This window comes from Chelonia mydas, chromosome 1 (genome assembly GCF_015237465.2).
Source record: "Chelonia mydas isolate rCheMyd1 chromosome 1, rCheMyd1.pri.v2, whole genome shotgun sequence".
Lineage (NCBI taxonomy): Eukaryota > Metazoa > Chordata > Testudines > Cheloniidae > Chelonia > Chelonia mydas.
In genome coordinates, this window is record NC_057849.1 from 77,109,033 (window position 1) to 77,124,456 (window position 15,424).

Sequence of the window (15,424 nt, forward strand, 5' to 3'; positions counted from 1 at the left end):
GGGTAGCCACTAGAAATAAGCTGCTCATACAGTCATACCCATAGTGGTAGGTTGTTTTGAATGCTTATCGCTTTTAAATCTGCACTGGTATATTAGAAGTTCAAATGAAAAATCCTCCTTAGATTGACTGCATAATCTCCATATACATCATGCTGTACTATGGAACATCAGCTGCCCAAACATGTTTTTTTAATCAGGGTCGCAACCACACATATATTGGATATCCTGGCACCTAGATTCTAAAGACAATAATTTTCAAAAGCGCTCAGAATCTACAGTTCTTCAAGTGTTTACCCGTATGTATTCCACTCTTGGTGCACTCGAGCTCAGAATCTTTTTGCCAGCAGTGTTTGTTGGGGTTGCACTTGCGCACAGAGCACCCATGTGCCCCATCTTCTGAGGGCATAAAGGACTGACTGCGGCCAGCCATCCTTCAGTTCCTTTCTAACATCTGTATCTGTGATATGAAACTGCAAGTAGCATCTCTCTCTCTTACACACTTGCATACCTAAAACAAAAGTTATTGTATATAGTTATTGTTTATTGAATTTTTCGTAGTTAGTGTAGGTGTACTGGGTTTCCCCTAGGGTAATTTTTTTCTCTAGGTGTTTGGTTGGTTGGTTGGGTTTTTTGGGTTACCTGGTACCAGGTTTCAGCACCTTATGGCTGAGCAAAAATCTCCAGGATTTAAATATTGAGGCTACTGTGCTCCTTGATGATAATCATGGTGGTTGTTTGTTTTGCTTTGGTGAGAGGTATATCCTGGAGAAATGTTCAATTTTTCATTTATTTTCTTAATGGACACAAGGCAAGAGAGGCTTACCTGAAACTTTTTTTCTTTTGGACAAATCCCTGAGTCTTGGTTCTGATTAGGATAAACAAGATACATCCAGATCTGTGCAGTCTTCCTCCAGAAGTGCCCCAGTGAGCACTGGCTTTGTGGCTGGTTCCCAGTCTCCTGCTTTTCCAGATCATTCCTTAGCTGTTCATGCTCTCAAGTCCACATCATCAGCTGATGGGACATCGCTCTTCTAAGAAGCACAAGCAGAGGTCACAGTCTGAGGAACCTAGTAAGAAGAATGGGCAGAGGTTGCTTCACTTTACCTCAGCTTATGCTAGCACAAAGCCTGGCACCCGAAAAGACCCCTGTCTCCATACTTCGGTACCTACTAAAAAGTAGTATCATGCTGCCTTCAGGCTTCAGCCCAGCGTTGTGGCTCTTTGTACCAGTATCTACTCTATCAGTACAAACGCCATCAGTGCCAACTATTCCAGTGCCGACTGTTACTCATGGTTTTGAGACTTACTGTACTGGGAGACCTAATGGTATCCACCCTCCCTGAGTCACTGATTTTATGTTCTGTAGATACAACCAGTGGTACCAACCACCACCATATCCTCTGTGTCGGGTACATATTTGGTGCCAGCAAAGGATCTATTCAGATCATGCCCTGAGACTCCTGCCAAGTCTGCTCCACCACTGGAAGAGTAGTATTCCTTTTCCTCATAGGCTTTAGACTATAGCAGGAAGGGGACACCTCCTTTCTGTATTAATTTTGTTGGAATATATAGACCTAAAGAGTCAAACATGACCCTGAACCTGTGCAACATTAAATGGTTTTTAAAAAGGTCGGGAATTTGTATACAGAGACCTCAGCTTTCTTAGTACTTTGTCAAACACCCATTAAAAATCTTTTTATTAAAAGGGTTATGGTTACAGGGAAAAAAGAAAAACAGTTAAAGCATTTGAAATGTCAAGTATTAAGTAATGTTTTCATGTTAGCCATATCTCAGTGTTCCCCTTCCCTTTGGTGGAAAAGAGTTTTAAGAAGGAAAAACTCCTTGTTTGACAGTCTTTTTTAGATGGTATTAAAACTGGTAATAACTGTCCTTTTGGGGAAAAGAAGTCAGTTGAGATGGGCTGGAGCTGTCATTGCTGCTGTGGTTAAAGTCTGATCCCGTTTCCAAGAAGCCAACAAAGGCAAATACACACAAAAGCAGAGAGAAAAGAACAGCAAAGACGGAAAAAAAAAACAAAAAACCATGCAGCTTCTGTCTCAGGTGTTGACTCTTACTTGCAGTCTCACTTCTGGAACAACACAAACATAGCACATAGTTTTATCAGCCACTCTGGTAGGCCTGGCAAACTTGTACCAGCACTGGGCTGTTTAAGGCATTTCATTTAGCAGTCTTTCTAGTCAGAAGCTTACAGCATTGTTGTGAAACATACAGTCTTGGCAGGATAAGCTAGACTCTTATTAGGTGGAAGGAAAAAGGAGAGGGATAGGAAAAAGAAAAAATAAGGTGGGAAAGGAAAAGGACACATGGGAGAGGCGACAGGGACAAAAATCTTACCAGTTATGTCTAAATTCCAACCACCACCTGAAATGTATTGTTGTCAGCTGGTCCCTCTCTCAGGCCGAATCTAGTCAGGACATCGTTCAAGATCAGGAAAACAAAGGCACAATAGTGTTAAATTGGGTGCCAGGAGACGATGGAGGTGGCAACCATGATGGTGAAGCTGGCTCCTTCCCCTTCTTTCAGACAGCAGTTGTTGTGCTCACTTCCATCCTTCCATATTTCCCCCTTCCCCAAGTCTCTTTTTGTTAAAGGACCACAAAAGGGAATGATGGGTGAGATAGCCCATCCTGTCCTTATTTTTTCACCAGTTAGGCCTAATTTCCAACACACCAATTCCGTTTAATTTGATTTCTGGTCCCACACTTCTCTTGTTTACCAGGCATGATCTTAATGCAGGCTTTGAGGTATATCAATAGGCCTTTTTATTTGGACTAGTTCAGTCTGTCTCCCTTTTACACCTTTTCCCATCAGCTTTTATTTTTACAGGTTATTCTTCAAGCAATTGCACATGTCCATTCCGCCTCAGGTGCGTGTGTACTCTGTGTATTGTTGTCAGAGATTTTCCCCTCAGCAGGACTCATCAGGGCAGCTCACGTGCAATCTGCTGCCTCGCACTACTGTCTGGTAGTATAAAGGGCAGAGCTGCCCTGACCCCCTGCCAGTTCCTTCTTTATGGCCTGTGATGGTTGTTGGAGCTGTCATCTTGCTATTGCAAGTTTTCCCTAGTTATAGTCTTCATGTAGTTGGTACTCTTTTAACAGCTTTAGTAGTTTTAAAAGTTAGAGAAGTAGGTTTTCTTTTAAAAGTGTTCTGAACACTTTGGTTTCCCATTGCTGTGTCCTTCTACTGGTGCTGGGACATGCTTGGTCGCCGGGTTTCCAACCCAGTCACTCCTGCAAAAAGCCGATGTCAGTGAGTGACACACACTCCATTTGTCTGAAGCGTCTCGGGGAGATTCACATTCAGGATTGGTGCCAAATTTGCCAGGACTTTAAGCCCACAATCAAGAATGCAGGGCAACCAGGCTTATGTTTCTGCTGATGGAGGCAGCTTTGTGCCCATCTGTGGAACCTGCCTGCTCAGAGCAGATACTGAGTGCTTTTGCATCAGTGAAAAGTGCTTCACCAGATCTGGCTGAGCCTCAGGGCCGATTGCCCTCCCCTGTACCAAGGAAGAGGCATTGGAAAGTGAGGTCTAAGGACTCAGAATCCAGGAGGTTGAGAACCCCATGCACCAAAGTCCAGCAAGCCTGCAGACGAAGATAGAGGGCACTAAAGGCCAAGGCTTTCTCCAAGGCACTCCTCCTCTCATGCGGGGCCATTAACTCTGGTGCCAGCATCGGCACTGTTGAGACCAGACTGAAGTGGCTACATCTAGTGGATTGCATCAGGATGCTATCCTGATGCCACCAACCCTGGAGGTTTATGTGGCAGCATGTGATCTGTTGAGCAAGTCTTTGTTTTCTCCAGAGTCTTTTTGCCCGGTACTGATAGCTGCTGCTGTTACCTTACCATCAGCTTTGTCCCAGCATGGGGTACCATGGGGGCCTCTGGATACCAACATGGCCCCTCCCCACCTCCCCAATGCAGCGTTATCCAGAGGGAAGCAGGCCATGATTTCAGTGATACCGACTTGGCCAAGCTTCACACCTCAGTCCTCCTTACTGACAGGAACAGCACCCCTTGGTCACAGGAGGTTGATTTGTGTTTGGACTCAAAGGTTTGCACACATCGGTTGCAGCTGAGGCACTTTCCTCACCTTCCCCTTCCACCTCCTGCCTCCTTTGGTACTCTCCAGAGGCTCCATCTTGGCCATCAAGCAGGGACCAGTGGCTGAATAGGAGTTGGTCTCTAGACTCATACCGCTGCAGCTGGTTTTGTGTTGTTCCTTGTCATCTCCTGATGAGGCTATAGTACTGGAGGGTTCCTCTCCTTCCCCTGATGATTACAGAGCTCATCAAGACCTTTTAAAGAAGGTGGCTTCTACCCTGGTATCCAGATGGAGGATGTTCAAGAGAGGTCTCGCAGACTGGTTGACATCTTAGCATCTGTAGGACCGGTTTGAGTGGTGTTTCGAATTAAGTGATCCTGAAGGTCAGTAAAGTGCTTTAGTAAAACCCATCTTCCTTCTTCCCATAGCGAAAAGGGCTGAATTAAGATATGTCCCCTCATTGGGGTTTGAACATTTTTACTGTCACCCCTTTCCCGGGTCTCCTGGTGGTTTCAGTTGAAAATGAGGGCGTGTCAGGCTGAGCAGGCATCTACACTGAAAGGGAAAGATTAAAAGAATCTTTATCTCTTTCACAGAAAGCTTTGTTCGACTCTAGGTCTGCGGTTTAAGATTGCTAATGAGCAGGCATTGTTGGGGCATTATGACTTCAGTCTCTGGGACAGCATATTAAATTTTAAAGACCAACTGCCAAGGCAGGAATTTCTCGCGCTGGTAAACAAGGATGAATTAGTAGCCAGGACCTCCCCTCAGGTGGGTTTGAATGTTGCCAACTCTGCAGCTAGAGCCATGATGTCAGTCATTACCATGCACAGGGGTTTGTGACTCCAGGCATTGGGTGTCCCTCAAGAGGTCCAACAGACCATACAGAACCTCCCTTTTGAGGGGCCATCACTCTTTGAAAAGGTGGATGACAAGTTACATAGTCTGAGAGACTATAGGCTGACACTCAGATCTTTGGGCATTTATACAGCTGCCGTAAAGAGAAAGCAGTTTTGACTGCAACAGCCCCACCACTCTCCTGTTTTCATGTTGTGCCACCAGGACCTAGCCAGGGAAAAAAGGCGGCAGAGGTTCTAGAAGATGGCCCCTCCCTCTTTCTTCTGCAATAGCTCCTAGTTTGTCCAGGCAGCCTGAGAGTTCTAAGCAAACATTTTGAGGTGTTTGTCAAGGACAGCATACTACTCTCCAGAATGCCAACCTCTCCTACCCTTCTCTTTGCCAACTGCCTAAATGCTTGGTCCTGCATCACGGCAGACTAGGGTCTGAAGCATTGTGGAATTCCACTATACCCTTCAATTTATTTCTATCCCCCCTTCTCTGTCCCTTTTCAGATATTGTTCTCATGAGGAGGCTCTCCCTTAGGAGGTGTGATCTCTGCTACGGTTGGGAGCCATAGAGAAAGTTCCTCATTTTCACAGAGGGGAAGGGGTTTTATTCTTAATATTTCCTAATTCCAAAAACAAAGGGAGGTCTTAGACCTATCCTGGACCTGTAAGATCTCAACAGAAACCTAAAGAAAATAGCTTCATATGGTTACTCTGGCTTCCATTATTCCATCTCTGCATCCCGACGACTGGTATGCTGCCCTCAACTTAAAGAATGGGTATTTTTATATGGCAATACATCCAGGCCCCAAGAAATTCCTCAGGTTTGTGGTCAATCAATGCCCCTACAGTCTGGAGTCCTATCATTTGGCCTGTCGTCAGCCCCACGTGTATTCACAACATATAATGGCAGTGGTGGCGGCTGTCCTCAGAAAATCAGGAATTCAGAGGTTTCCCTACCTTGATGATTGGCTGGTCTGAGGCTCAGGTGCTGTTCAGCATGACTGTCATGCAGTACACCTTTGATGCACTAGGGTTGCTCATTGATGCAGAAAAGTCAATCCTGTCTCATGTACAAAAGATAGAGTTTATAGGAACAGTCTGGACTCTGTGGAAGCCAAGGTCTTCAATTCCCATTTATGATACCAGCATCATATGGAAAAAGCTTTTTAGACCTGAAGGCCCATCCTACCATGACAATACAAAATTGCCTCAAGCTTCTGAGGCATCGGGTCTCTTGCACTTATATAGTTGAACACGCCAAGCTCTGTCTCAGGGAGCCGTGTGTTTGGACAGCTTCAGTGATTCATCATCCTAGAGACATGGTGGTTTGCATGCCCCCACACACATCTTAGCTTCTCTACACTTGTGGACAAGTGCTTTAAACATATGTGTGCAGGGTTTCATTTGCTTCTCCACAGCCAATTTTTACCCTAGTTATGAACGCTTCTGCCCTTGATTGGAGTGCTCTCCTGGAGTCCTGCAAAACACAAGTCTTATGGTCCGCCCAGGATTTAATTCTGCATACAACCATCGAGGAATTGTGCACCATCCAATGAGTTTGTCAAGTCTTCCAGCCTCAGATCAAGGGATGAAATCTACTCATATTTTCAGATAATATAGCAACCATGTTCTATGGGTATGTCTACACTACGAAATTAGGTCGAATTTATAGAAGTCGTTTTTTTAGAAATTGGTTTTATATATTGGAGTGTGTGTGTCCCCACAGAAAATGCTCTAAGTGCATTAAGTGAATTAACTCGGCGGAGCGCTTCCACAGTACCGAGCTAGAGTCGACTTCCGGAGTGTTGCACTGTGGGTAGCTATCCCACAGTTCCCGCAGTCTCCGCTGCCCATTGGAATTCTGGGTTGAGATCCCAATGCCTGATGGGGCTAAAACATTGCCACGGGTGGTTCTGGGTGCATATCGTCAGGCCCCCGTTCCCTCCTTCCCTCCGTGAAAGCAAGGGCAGACAATCGTTCCGCGCCTTTTTTCTGAGCAGACGCCATACCAAGGCAAGCATGGAGGCCGCTCAGCTCACTTTGGCAATTAGGAGCACATTAAACACCACACGCATTATCCAGCAGTATATGCAGCACCAGAACGTGGCAGAGTGATACTGGGCGAGTAGGCGACGTCAGCGCGGTCGCGTGAGTGATCAGGACATGGACACAGATTTCTCTGAAAGCATGGGCCCTGCCAATGCATGCATCATGGTGCTAATGGGGCAGGTTCATGCTGTGGAACGCCGATTCTGGGCTCGGGAAACAAGCACAGACTGGTGGGACCGCATAGTGTTGCAGGTCTGGGACGATTCCCGGTGGCTGCGAAACTTTCGCATGCATAAGGGCACTTTCATGGAACTTTGTGACTTGCTTTCCCCTGCCCTGAAGCGCATGAATACCAAGATGAGAGCAGCCCTCACAGTTGAGAAGCGAGTGGCGATAGCCCTGTGGAAGCTTGCAACGCCAGACAGCTATACCGGTCAGTTGGGAATCAATTTGGAGTGGGCAAATCTACTGTGGGGGCTGCTGTGATGCAAGTAGCCCACGCAATCAAAGATCTGCTGATATCAAGGGTAGTGACCCTGGGAAGTGTGCAAGTCATAGTGGATGGCTTTGCTGCAATGGGATTCCCTACCTGTGGTGGGGCCATAGACGGAACCCATATCCCTATCTTGGCACCGGAGCACCAAGCCGGCGAGTACATAAACCGCAAGGGGTACTTTTCAATAGTGCTGCAAGCTCTGGTGGATCACAAGGGACGTTTCACCAACATCAACATGGGATAGCCGGGAAAGGTACATGACGCTCGCATCTTCAGGAACTCTGGTCTGTTTCAAAAGCTGCAGGAAGGGACTTTATTCCCAGACCAGAAAATAACTGTTGGGGACGTTGAAATGCCTATAGTTATCCTTGGGGACCCAGCCTACCCCTTAATGCCATGGCTCATGAAGCCGTACACAGGCAGCCTGGACAGTAGTCAGGAGCTGTTCAATTACAGGCTGAGCAAGTGCAGAATGGTAGTAGAATGTGCATTTGGATGTTTAAAGGCGCGCTGGCGCAGTTTACTGACTCGCTTAGACCTCAGCGAAACCAATATTCCCACTGTTATTACTGCTTGCTGTGCGCTCCACAATATCTGTGAGAGTAAGGGGGAGACGTTTATGGCGGGGTGGGAGGTTGAGGCAAATCGGCTGGCTGCTGGTTACGTGCAGCCAGACACCAGGGCGGTTAGAAGAGCACAGGAGGGCGCGGTACGCATCAGAGAAGCTTTGAAAACCAGTTTCATGACTGGCCAGGCTACGGTGTGAAAGTTCTCTTTGTTTCTCCTTGATGAAACCCTCCGCCCCTTGGTTCACTCTACTTCCCTGCAAGCTAACCACCCTCCTCTCCTCCCTTCGATCACCGCTTGCAGAGGCAATAAAGTCATTGTTGCTTCACATTCATGCATTCTTTATTCATTCATCACACAAATAGGGGGACGACTACCAAGGTAGCCCAGGAGGGGTGGTGGAGGAGGGAAGGAAAATGCCACACAGCACTTTAAAAGTTTACAACTTTAAAATTTATTGAATGGCAGCCTTCTCTTTTTTGGGTAATTCTCTGTGGTGGAGTGGCTGGTTGGCCGGTGGCCCCCCCACCGCGTTCTTGGGCATCTGGGTGTGGAGGCTATGGAACCTGGGGAGGAGGGCAGTTGGTTACACAAGGGCTGTAGTGGCAGTCTGTGCTCCAGCTGCCTTTGCTGCAGCTCAGCCATACACTGGAGCATACTGGTTTGGTCCTCCAGCAGCCTCAGCATTGAATCCTGCCTCCTCTCATCACGCTGCCGCCACATTTGAGCTTCAGCCCTGTCTTCAGCCCGCCACTTACTCTCTTCAGCCCGCCACCTCACCTCCTGGTCATTTTGTGCTTTCCTGCACTCTGACATTATTTGTCTCCACACATTCGTCTGTGCTCTGTCAGTGTGGGAGGACAGCATGAGCTCAGAGAACATTTCATCACGAGTGCGTTTTTTTTTTTCTTTCTAATCTTCACTAGCCTCTGGGAAGGAGAAGATCCTGTGATCATTGAAACACATGCAGCTGGTGGAGAAAAAAAAAGAGACAGCGGTATTTAAAAAGACACATTTTATAAAACAGTGGCTACAGTCTTTCAGGGTAAACCTTGCTATTAACATTACATACATAGCACATGTGCTTTCATTACAAGGTCGCATTTTGCCTCCCCCCCACCGCGTGGCTACCCCCTCAACCCTCCCCCCTCCCCGTGGCTAACAGCGGGGAACATTTCTGTTCAGCCGCAGGCAAACAGCCCAGCAGGAACGGGCTCCTCTGAGTGTCCCCTGAAGAAAAGCACCCTATTTCAACCAGGTGACCATGAATGATATCTCAGTCTCCTGAGGATGACACAGAGAGATAAAGAACGGATGTTGTTTGAACGCCAGCAAACATACACTGGAATGCTTTGTTGTACAATGATTTCCGAGTACGTGTTACTGGCCTGGAGTGGTAAAATGTCCTACCATGAAGGACGTAATAAGGCTGCCCTCCCCAGAAACCTTTTGCAAAGGCTTTGGGAGTACATCCAGGAGAGCCGGGAATGCCAGGGCAAATTAATCCTTTCACATGCTTGCTTTTAAACCATGTATAGTATTTTAAAAGGTACACTCACCGGAGGTCCCTTCTCCGCCTGCCGGGTCCAGGAGGCAGCCTTGGGTGGGTTCGGGGGGTACTGGCTCCAGGTCCAGGGTGAGAAACAGTTCCTGGCTGTCGGGAAAACCGATTTCTCCGCTTGCTTGCTGTGAGCTATCTACAACCTCCTCCTCCTCCTCATCATCTTCTTCTTCTTCTTCTTCTTCGTCCCCAAAACCTGCTTCCGTGTTGCCTCCATCTCCATTGAAGGAGTCAAACAACACAGCTGGGGTAGTGGTGGCTGAACCCCCTAAAATGGCATGCAGCTCATCATAGAAGCGGCATGTTTGGGGCTCTGACCCGGAGCGGCCGTTCGCCCCTCTGGTTTTCTGGTAGGCTTGTCTCAGCTCCTTAAGTTTCACGCGGCACTGCTTCGGATCCCTGTTACGGCCTCTGTCCCTCATGCCCTGGGAGATTTTGACAAAGGTTTTGGCATTTCGAAAACTGGAACGGAGTTCTGATAGCACGGATTCCTCTCCCCATACAGCGATCAGATCCCGTACCTCCTGTTCAGTCCATGCTGGAGCTCTTTTGCGATTCTGGGACTCCATCATGGTCACCGCTGCTGATGAGCTCTGCATGGTCACCTGCAGCTTGCCACGCTGGCCAAACAGGAAATGAGATTCAAAAGTTTGAAGGCCTTTTCCTGTCTACCTGGCCAGTGCATCTGAGTTGAGAGTGCTGTCCAGAGCGGTCACAATGGAGCACTCTGGGATAGCTCCCGGAGGCCAATACCGTCAAATTGTGTCCACAGTACCCCAAATTCAACCCGGCAAGGCCGATTTAAGCGCTAATCCACTTGTCAGGGGTGGAGTACGGAAATCGATTTTAAGAGCCCTTTAAGTCAAAATACAGGGCTTCATCGTGTGGATGGGTGCAGTTTTACATCGATTTAACGCTGCTAAATTAGACCTAAAGTACTAGTGTAGACCAGGGCTATGTGAACAGGCAAGGAGGGGCCTGGTCGACTGCTCTGCCAGAAGGCGATGAGGCTCTGGGAGTTTTGCATTGCCAACTCAATCCATTTCAAAGCCTCTCACCTTCCAAGTGTTTAGAACAAACTGGCAGACCCATCAAATGGATCTTTCTCCAGTCACAAGTGTTGTCTCCGCCCAGATGGTGGCCAGATTAATTTTCCCACAATGGGGGATTCCCCAAATAGACCGGTTTGCTCTCGGGCAGATCATAGCCCAGGGTTTCTCCTGTTGCCTTGGGCAGACAAGTTCCTGTATGCATTTATCTCCAGTTCCACTCTTTCCAAGAGAGGAAGGACCATGCTCGAGTCATACTCATAGCTCCAATCTGGCCTTGACAGCATTTGGTTTTCCACTCTGCTGAACCTCTCGAACTGAGCTCTGTAGATACTATCGTTGGAACCAGACCTGATCTCTCAGAATCATGGTCATCTCCTCTACCCCAAACTACGGGCCCTCCCCCTGACAGCCTGAATATTCCGTGGCTAACTTCTCAGGAGGAAATGTGTTCAAATGGGGTTCAAGAGATGCTTTTAATTTAGTAGAAAACCTTTTATCGGGTATACTTTCCTGGTGAAATGTCAGAGGTTCTACATCTGGTCCGAGCAGAAAGACGTTTACCTGGGCTAGGGTCCAATCCCCTATGTGTTGGATTATCTGTTATATCTAAAGCAACAGGGCCTTGCTATTAGTTCTGTCAAGATCCACCTGGCAGCTAACTCAGCTTTCCACCTGCCAGTTGAAAACTGTTCCCTTTTCTCCAATCGTGTGATGATCAGATTTCTAAAGGTTTAGATCAGTTATATCTCCAAGTAGAGGATCCTATTCCCTGTTGGGACTTAAACCTGGTGTTAGCAAAGCTAACGGGTCATCCATCTGAGCTACTGGCTGCCTGTTTGTTACTCCATCTTTCCATGAAGGTAGCCTTTTAGTTGCAGTCACCTCGGACAGAAGTGTGGATGAGGTATGAACTCTAGTTTTACGACCACTATATATGGTATCCTACAAGGACAAGGTTTACCTAAGCCCTCACCCGAAGTACCTTACCAAGGTGGTGTCTTATTTTCACATTAATCAGGCTATATTTATCAACTTTCTTTTCTAAGCCTCATAATCATAGGGACGAGGAGACACTACACATGTTGAACGTTAGAATGCCTCGAGCTTTTTACCTGGACACAACTAACTGTTTAGGTCTTTCTCACAGCTTTTCCTGGCAATTGCAGACAGAATAAAGGGCCTTTAAGGCTTTTCTCAAAAGATCTTGCTGGATCTTATCTTGTATTTGTTTATGCTATGATTTGGCAGGTGTGATGTTGCCAAATAGAGTGCTTGCACATTCAACCACATCTCAGGCAGCCTCTGTAGCCTTTCTGTCTCAAGTGCCTATTCTGGACATTTGCACGCTGGCAACTTGGTCTTCAGTCCATAGCTTCGTGTCTCATGCCATTTCTCAGCAATGTAGAGCTAACACCATATTTGGATGTGTGGTCTTTCAGTCTTTATCCACCTCCAGATCAAACTGCTTGTGAGTCACCTGAAGTGGAATGGACATGTGCAGCCACTTGAAGAAGAGGAAATGGTTATGAACCTGTTCAGTAACTGTTGTTCTTTGAGAAGTGTTGCACATGTCCATTCTATAACCCCCCTCCTTCTTCTGTCGCTATCAAAATGTATCTGGTAAGAAGAAACTGAGGAAGGCAGGGGGTGGCTCTGCCCTTTATACCACCATGCAGCTGTGCGAGGCAATAGAGGGCACATGCACTACCCCAAGGGGTACCGCTGAGGGAAAAACCTCCAACAATAGTACACTTAGCATGCATACACCTGAAGTGGAATGGATATGTAACACATCTCAAAGAACAGTAGTTACAGGACAGATTAGTAACTGTTTCTTGTGACATTTTATAAATTTTTATCCACTTTTCCACAGTTAGGCTCCAAAGTGGGGTAAATCTGTAGGCCCAATTATTACAGCAGACCCCACTTATATAATTCCTGACTTTTTTTAATCAATGAGCTACTAAAGCACACATGTTACTAACAATTAGTTTTAAGTGAGTCACTAATAACTGAGGCCAGTACTTCTGTCAAGAAAAGACTGGATGCCATTCTTAGGTAAGCTGCATAGATCACACATTTTGAAGAAAGAAACCCACAGCTGTACTTATGTTGAGTAACAGGTCCTTGGAGATTTATGGCAAAGCAAATAATAATGTGATCCAGAAGGCGTAACTATTTCTCTATTAAATTCCTGTAAATTATGCTGATTTGTTTAATTTTCAGAGACCATTATAAAACAGAATATGAGAACAAATTGCGTGATGAATTGGAACAAATTAGATTGAAAACAAATCAAGAAATTGAACGGCTTCGAAGCACCTCAAAGGAGATGTATGAACGTGAAAACAGGTAGGTAAACATTATTTAAAAAAAAAATCCTTCAGGCATAACGTAATTAAGGTATACATTGTCATATGTCATATTTGTGTTTGTGTTCCTATTATTTGTGAATCATGTTGTCAGTTTTAAGGTGGGAAGGGATGGTCACAGTGCAGAAAATTAGACTTACTGTTAAGCCATTATTAAATAAACTTAGATGTTACAAGAAAGTTTTTCATACGAAATTACATCTTTACAATAAAAGTGCAGTTTTATTTTTTGCTTTCTCTTAAAATAACTGCTGACAATTCTTAGTATTGAAAATAATTAATTGTCAGCAAAAGCAAAAGTTATCTTCTACTTTAGCATTAGTGGTTTGTGTTTTGTGCGGCTGTCATTTATATCATAGTGAAATTAATATGTATAAAGTACATACGTGTCAGGTAGTCTCCTATATATGATGCTTTGCAGCTGTTCTGGAGACAAGCCTTGGAATCTGAGAATAGAGAGGGGACTGTATTGAGAAGAATGAGGAATGTGGGAAATGAGTCATGGGGGGGGGGTTGTTTGTTTTTGTTTTTTTACTTTTTAAAAAAAGAAAGCAAGTTTGATATGGTTTAAAACTTATGATCTAAAAAAAGTATAGATCTCCAATTCATTATACTGTTATGTTTTCAGCAGAACATACTGTGATACCAATCTTGCAAAGGCTGACCTACCTGCTTGACATACCTTGCATGTTGGTAGTCCCATCTGAATTCAGTGGAACACCTCATATGCATAGTGTTAAGCACCTATCTAAGTCTTTAGGCATTTAAAGGTTGGGACCTATGACCGTAGGAATTTTGGCACTGTTTCTCTCTGCCAAAGTGATCAGCCAATAGTAAGAGGTCATAGTAATAGTAATTATTGCACAAACCTATCCAGTCTTATGTGACTATAATTGAAGATCAGGAGGACTGGTAAGTGTATTTGCAGGTACAAGGTAAGATTCTGTCCATTGCGAGTACAAATTCTTTGTAATCAGTTTCTGGCACTGACACAATTACAACAGAGTGACCACCATATTTTTACATATATCACACTGTTGTTGTCTTTCTCAGTGTAAACAAATATATAATCAAAATTTTTTATGTATGTTATATTTTTATTTTAAATAAACATCAACTGCCATTACTGGTCCACTACCTATTAATTGGTAGTCTCTTAGAGGCCTCACCCTAGAATTGGCTCTTTAGGAGGGTACCATTTACATTGCAGAAACAGTGTACTAAATCAGTTGCTGGAAGACAGCCCTGTGCCAGCCTAGGCAATGGTTTGGGCTGTTTTAACCGTGTGTGCACACAGACTGTGTTTAGATCCAGCCATCTCACTTTCTAACTGGATACAAACTCAGTTAGAAGAAGTTGTTCTAGGCATTGCAGGTGGTGACACTTGTAGTTAAAATAGACACTTTACATTATTAGGACCATTTTCAGTTACTTATAACATTGCCACGCTTGAACCATTTGGTGTGGTCTTCGGATTGAATTTTTGTTTGTTTGTTTCCAAAAACAAGATTAGGGAAAAAAATGTTGTTTTGCCCACATTATAAAAATCCTTCTTTGTTGGCTACTGTGCATTCCCACTTATGGGAAATCTACAGCCTTTAGCATTGAACTGTGGAATTATATTAAAAAAGCCCACGTTTGCCGGTGGGAGAGGAGGAAAATGCAGAAGTACCTGTCACACTAGGATGACAAAATCATTATACAAAGGAGTACTCTCTCACAACCACCTCTGTTTCTTCATCATTATCACAGAGAGCTACCTGGAACTTTTTTCTTGCATCCACTAGCAAGTTAGCCTGTCCTTTTCTTAATGTTACTATAGTTCTAGTACAGTTAAAGTAGTTGAGACCACTTGCCTTGGGTTACTGCCAAGGCTGTGTTGGTCCTGAACAGCACAGAGGGTTCAAAACATGTGTGACCTGTTCAGCTACTGAGACAGACACACTGGCAGAGGCTTGTGTAGTGTGACTGGGAGAAGCTCACCTAGCCTAGTGCACAATTTGCCACATCTTCACTCCTTGGACGACAAAGGACAAACAGTTAAGTCTGCAGGGGCATTTGGCTTCCTTAAGCCTTCAACCAGATTGTCCTAATGCACCTTCCGGAGTTTTGAGGTCTGCCTCTGTGCTGACAACTTTTTTAAAGAGACCTGAGGAATTAACACTGCCACCTCAGCCTTGAAACCAGCCTGAAATCAATTAGCCTGAGACAAACATTTAGTGGGATTGTTCTGCCATTCAGCACCATAGGCTCCATCAAAATAGAGGGCTCTGGCACTGCAATCTAGATCAGCATTGTTGTCAGCACCGAAAATTGCCCTTGTGCTGTTAGAGTTGACACTGTTTTCAGATCTCCTTGTGAATTTGTTCCAGGGAAGAGGAAGGAAAAAAGAAAGTATTCTGCTTTAC

General features: G+C 45.3%; 1 protein-coding gene across 5 annotated transcripts in view; it reads left to right on the forward strand.

Moving 5' to 3' along the window:
• PIBF1 (progesterone immunomodulatory binding factor 1) overlaps positions 1-15,424 on the forward strand; it is a 165,296-nt gene that overhangs the window by 26,150 nt on the left and 123,722 nt on the right. For all 5 annotated transcript variants that reach the window (XM_043533820.1, XM_043533839.1, XM_037895180.2 and 2 more), the window contains exon 9: positions 12,871-12,996. In XM_043533820.1, the coding sequence (XP_043389755.1) occupies positions 12,871-12,996 (126 nt within the window). The remainder of the gene's footprint in view (positions 1-12,870; positions 12,997-15,424) is intronic.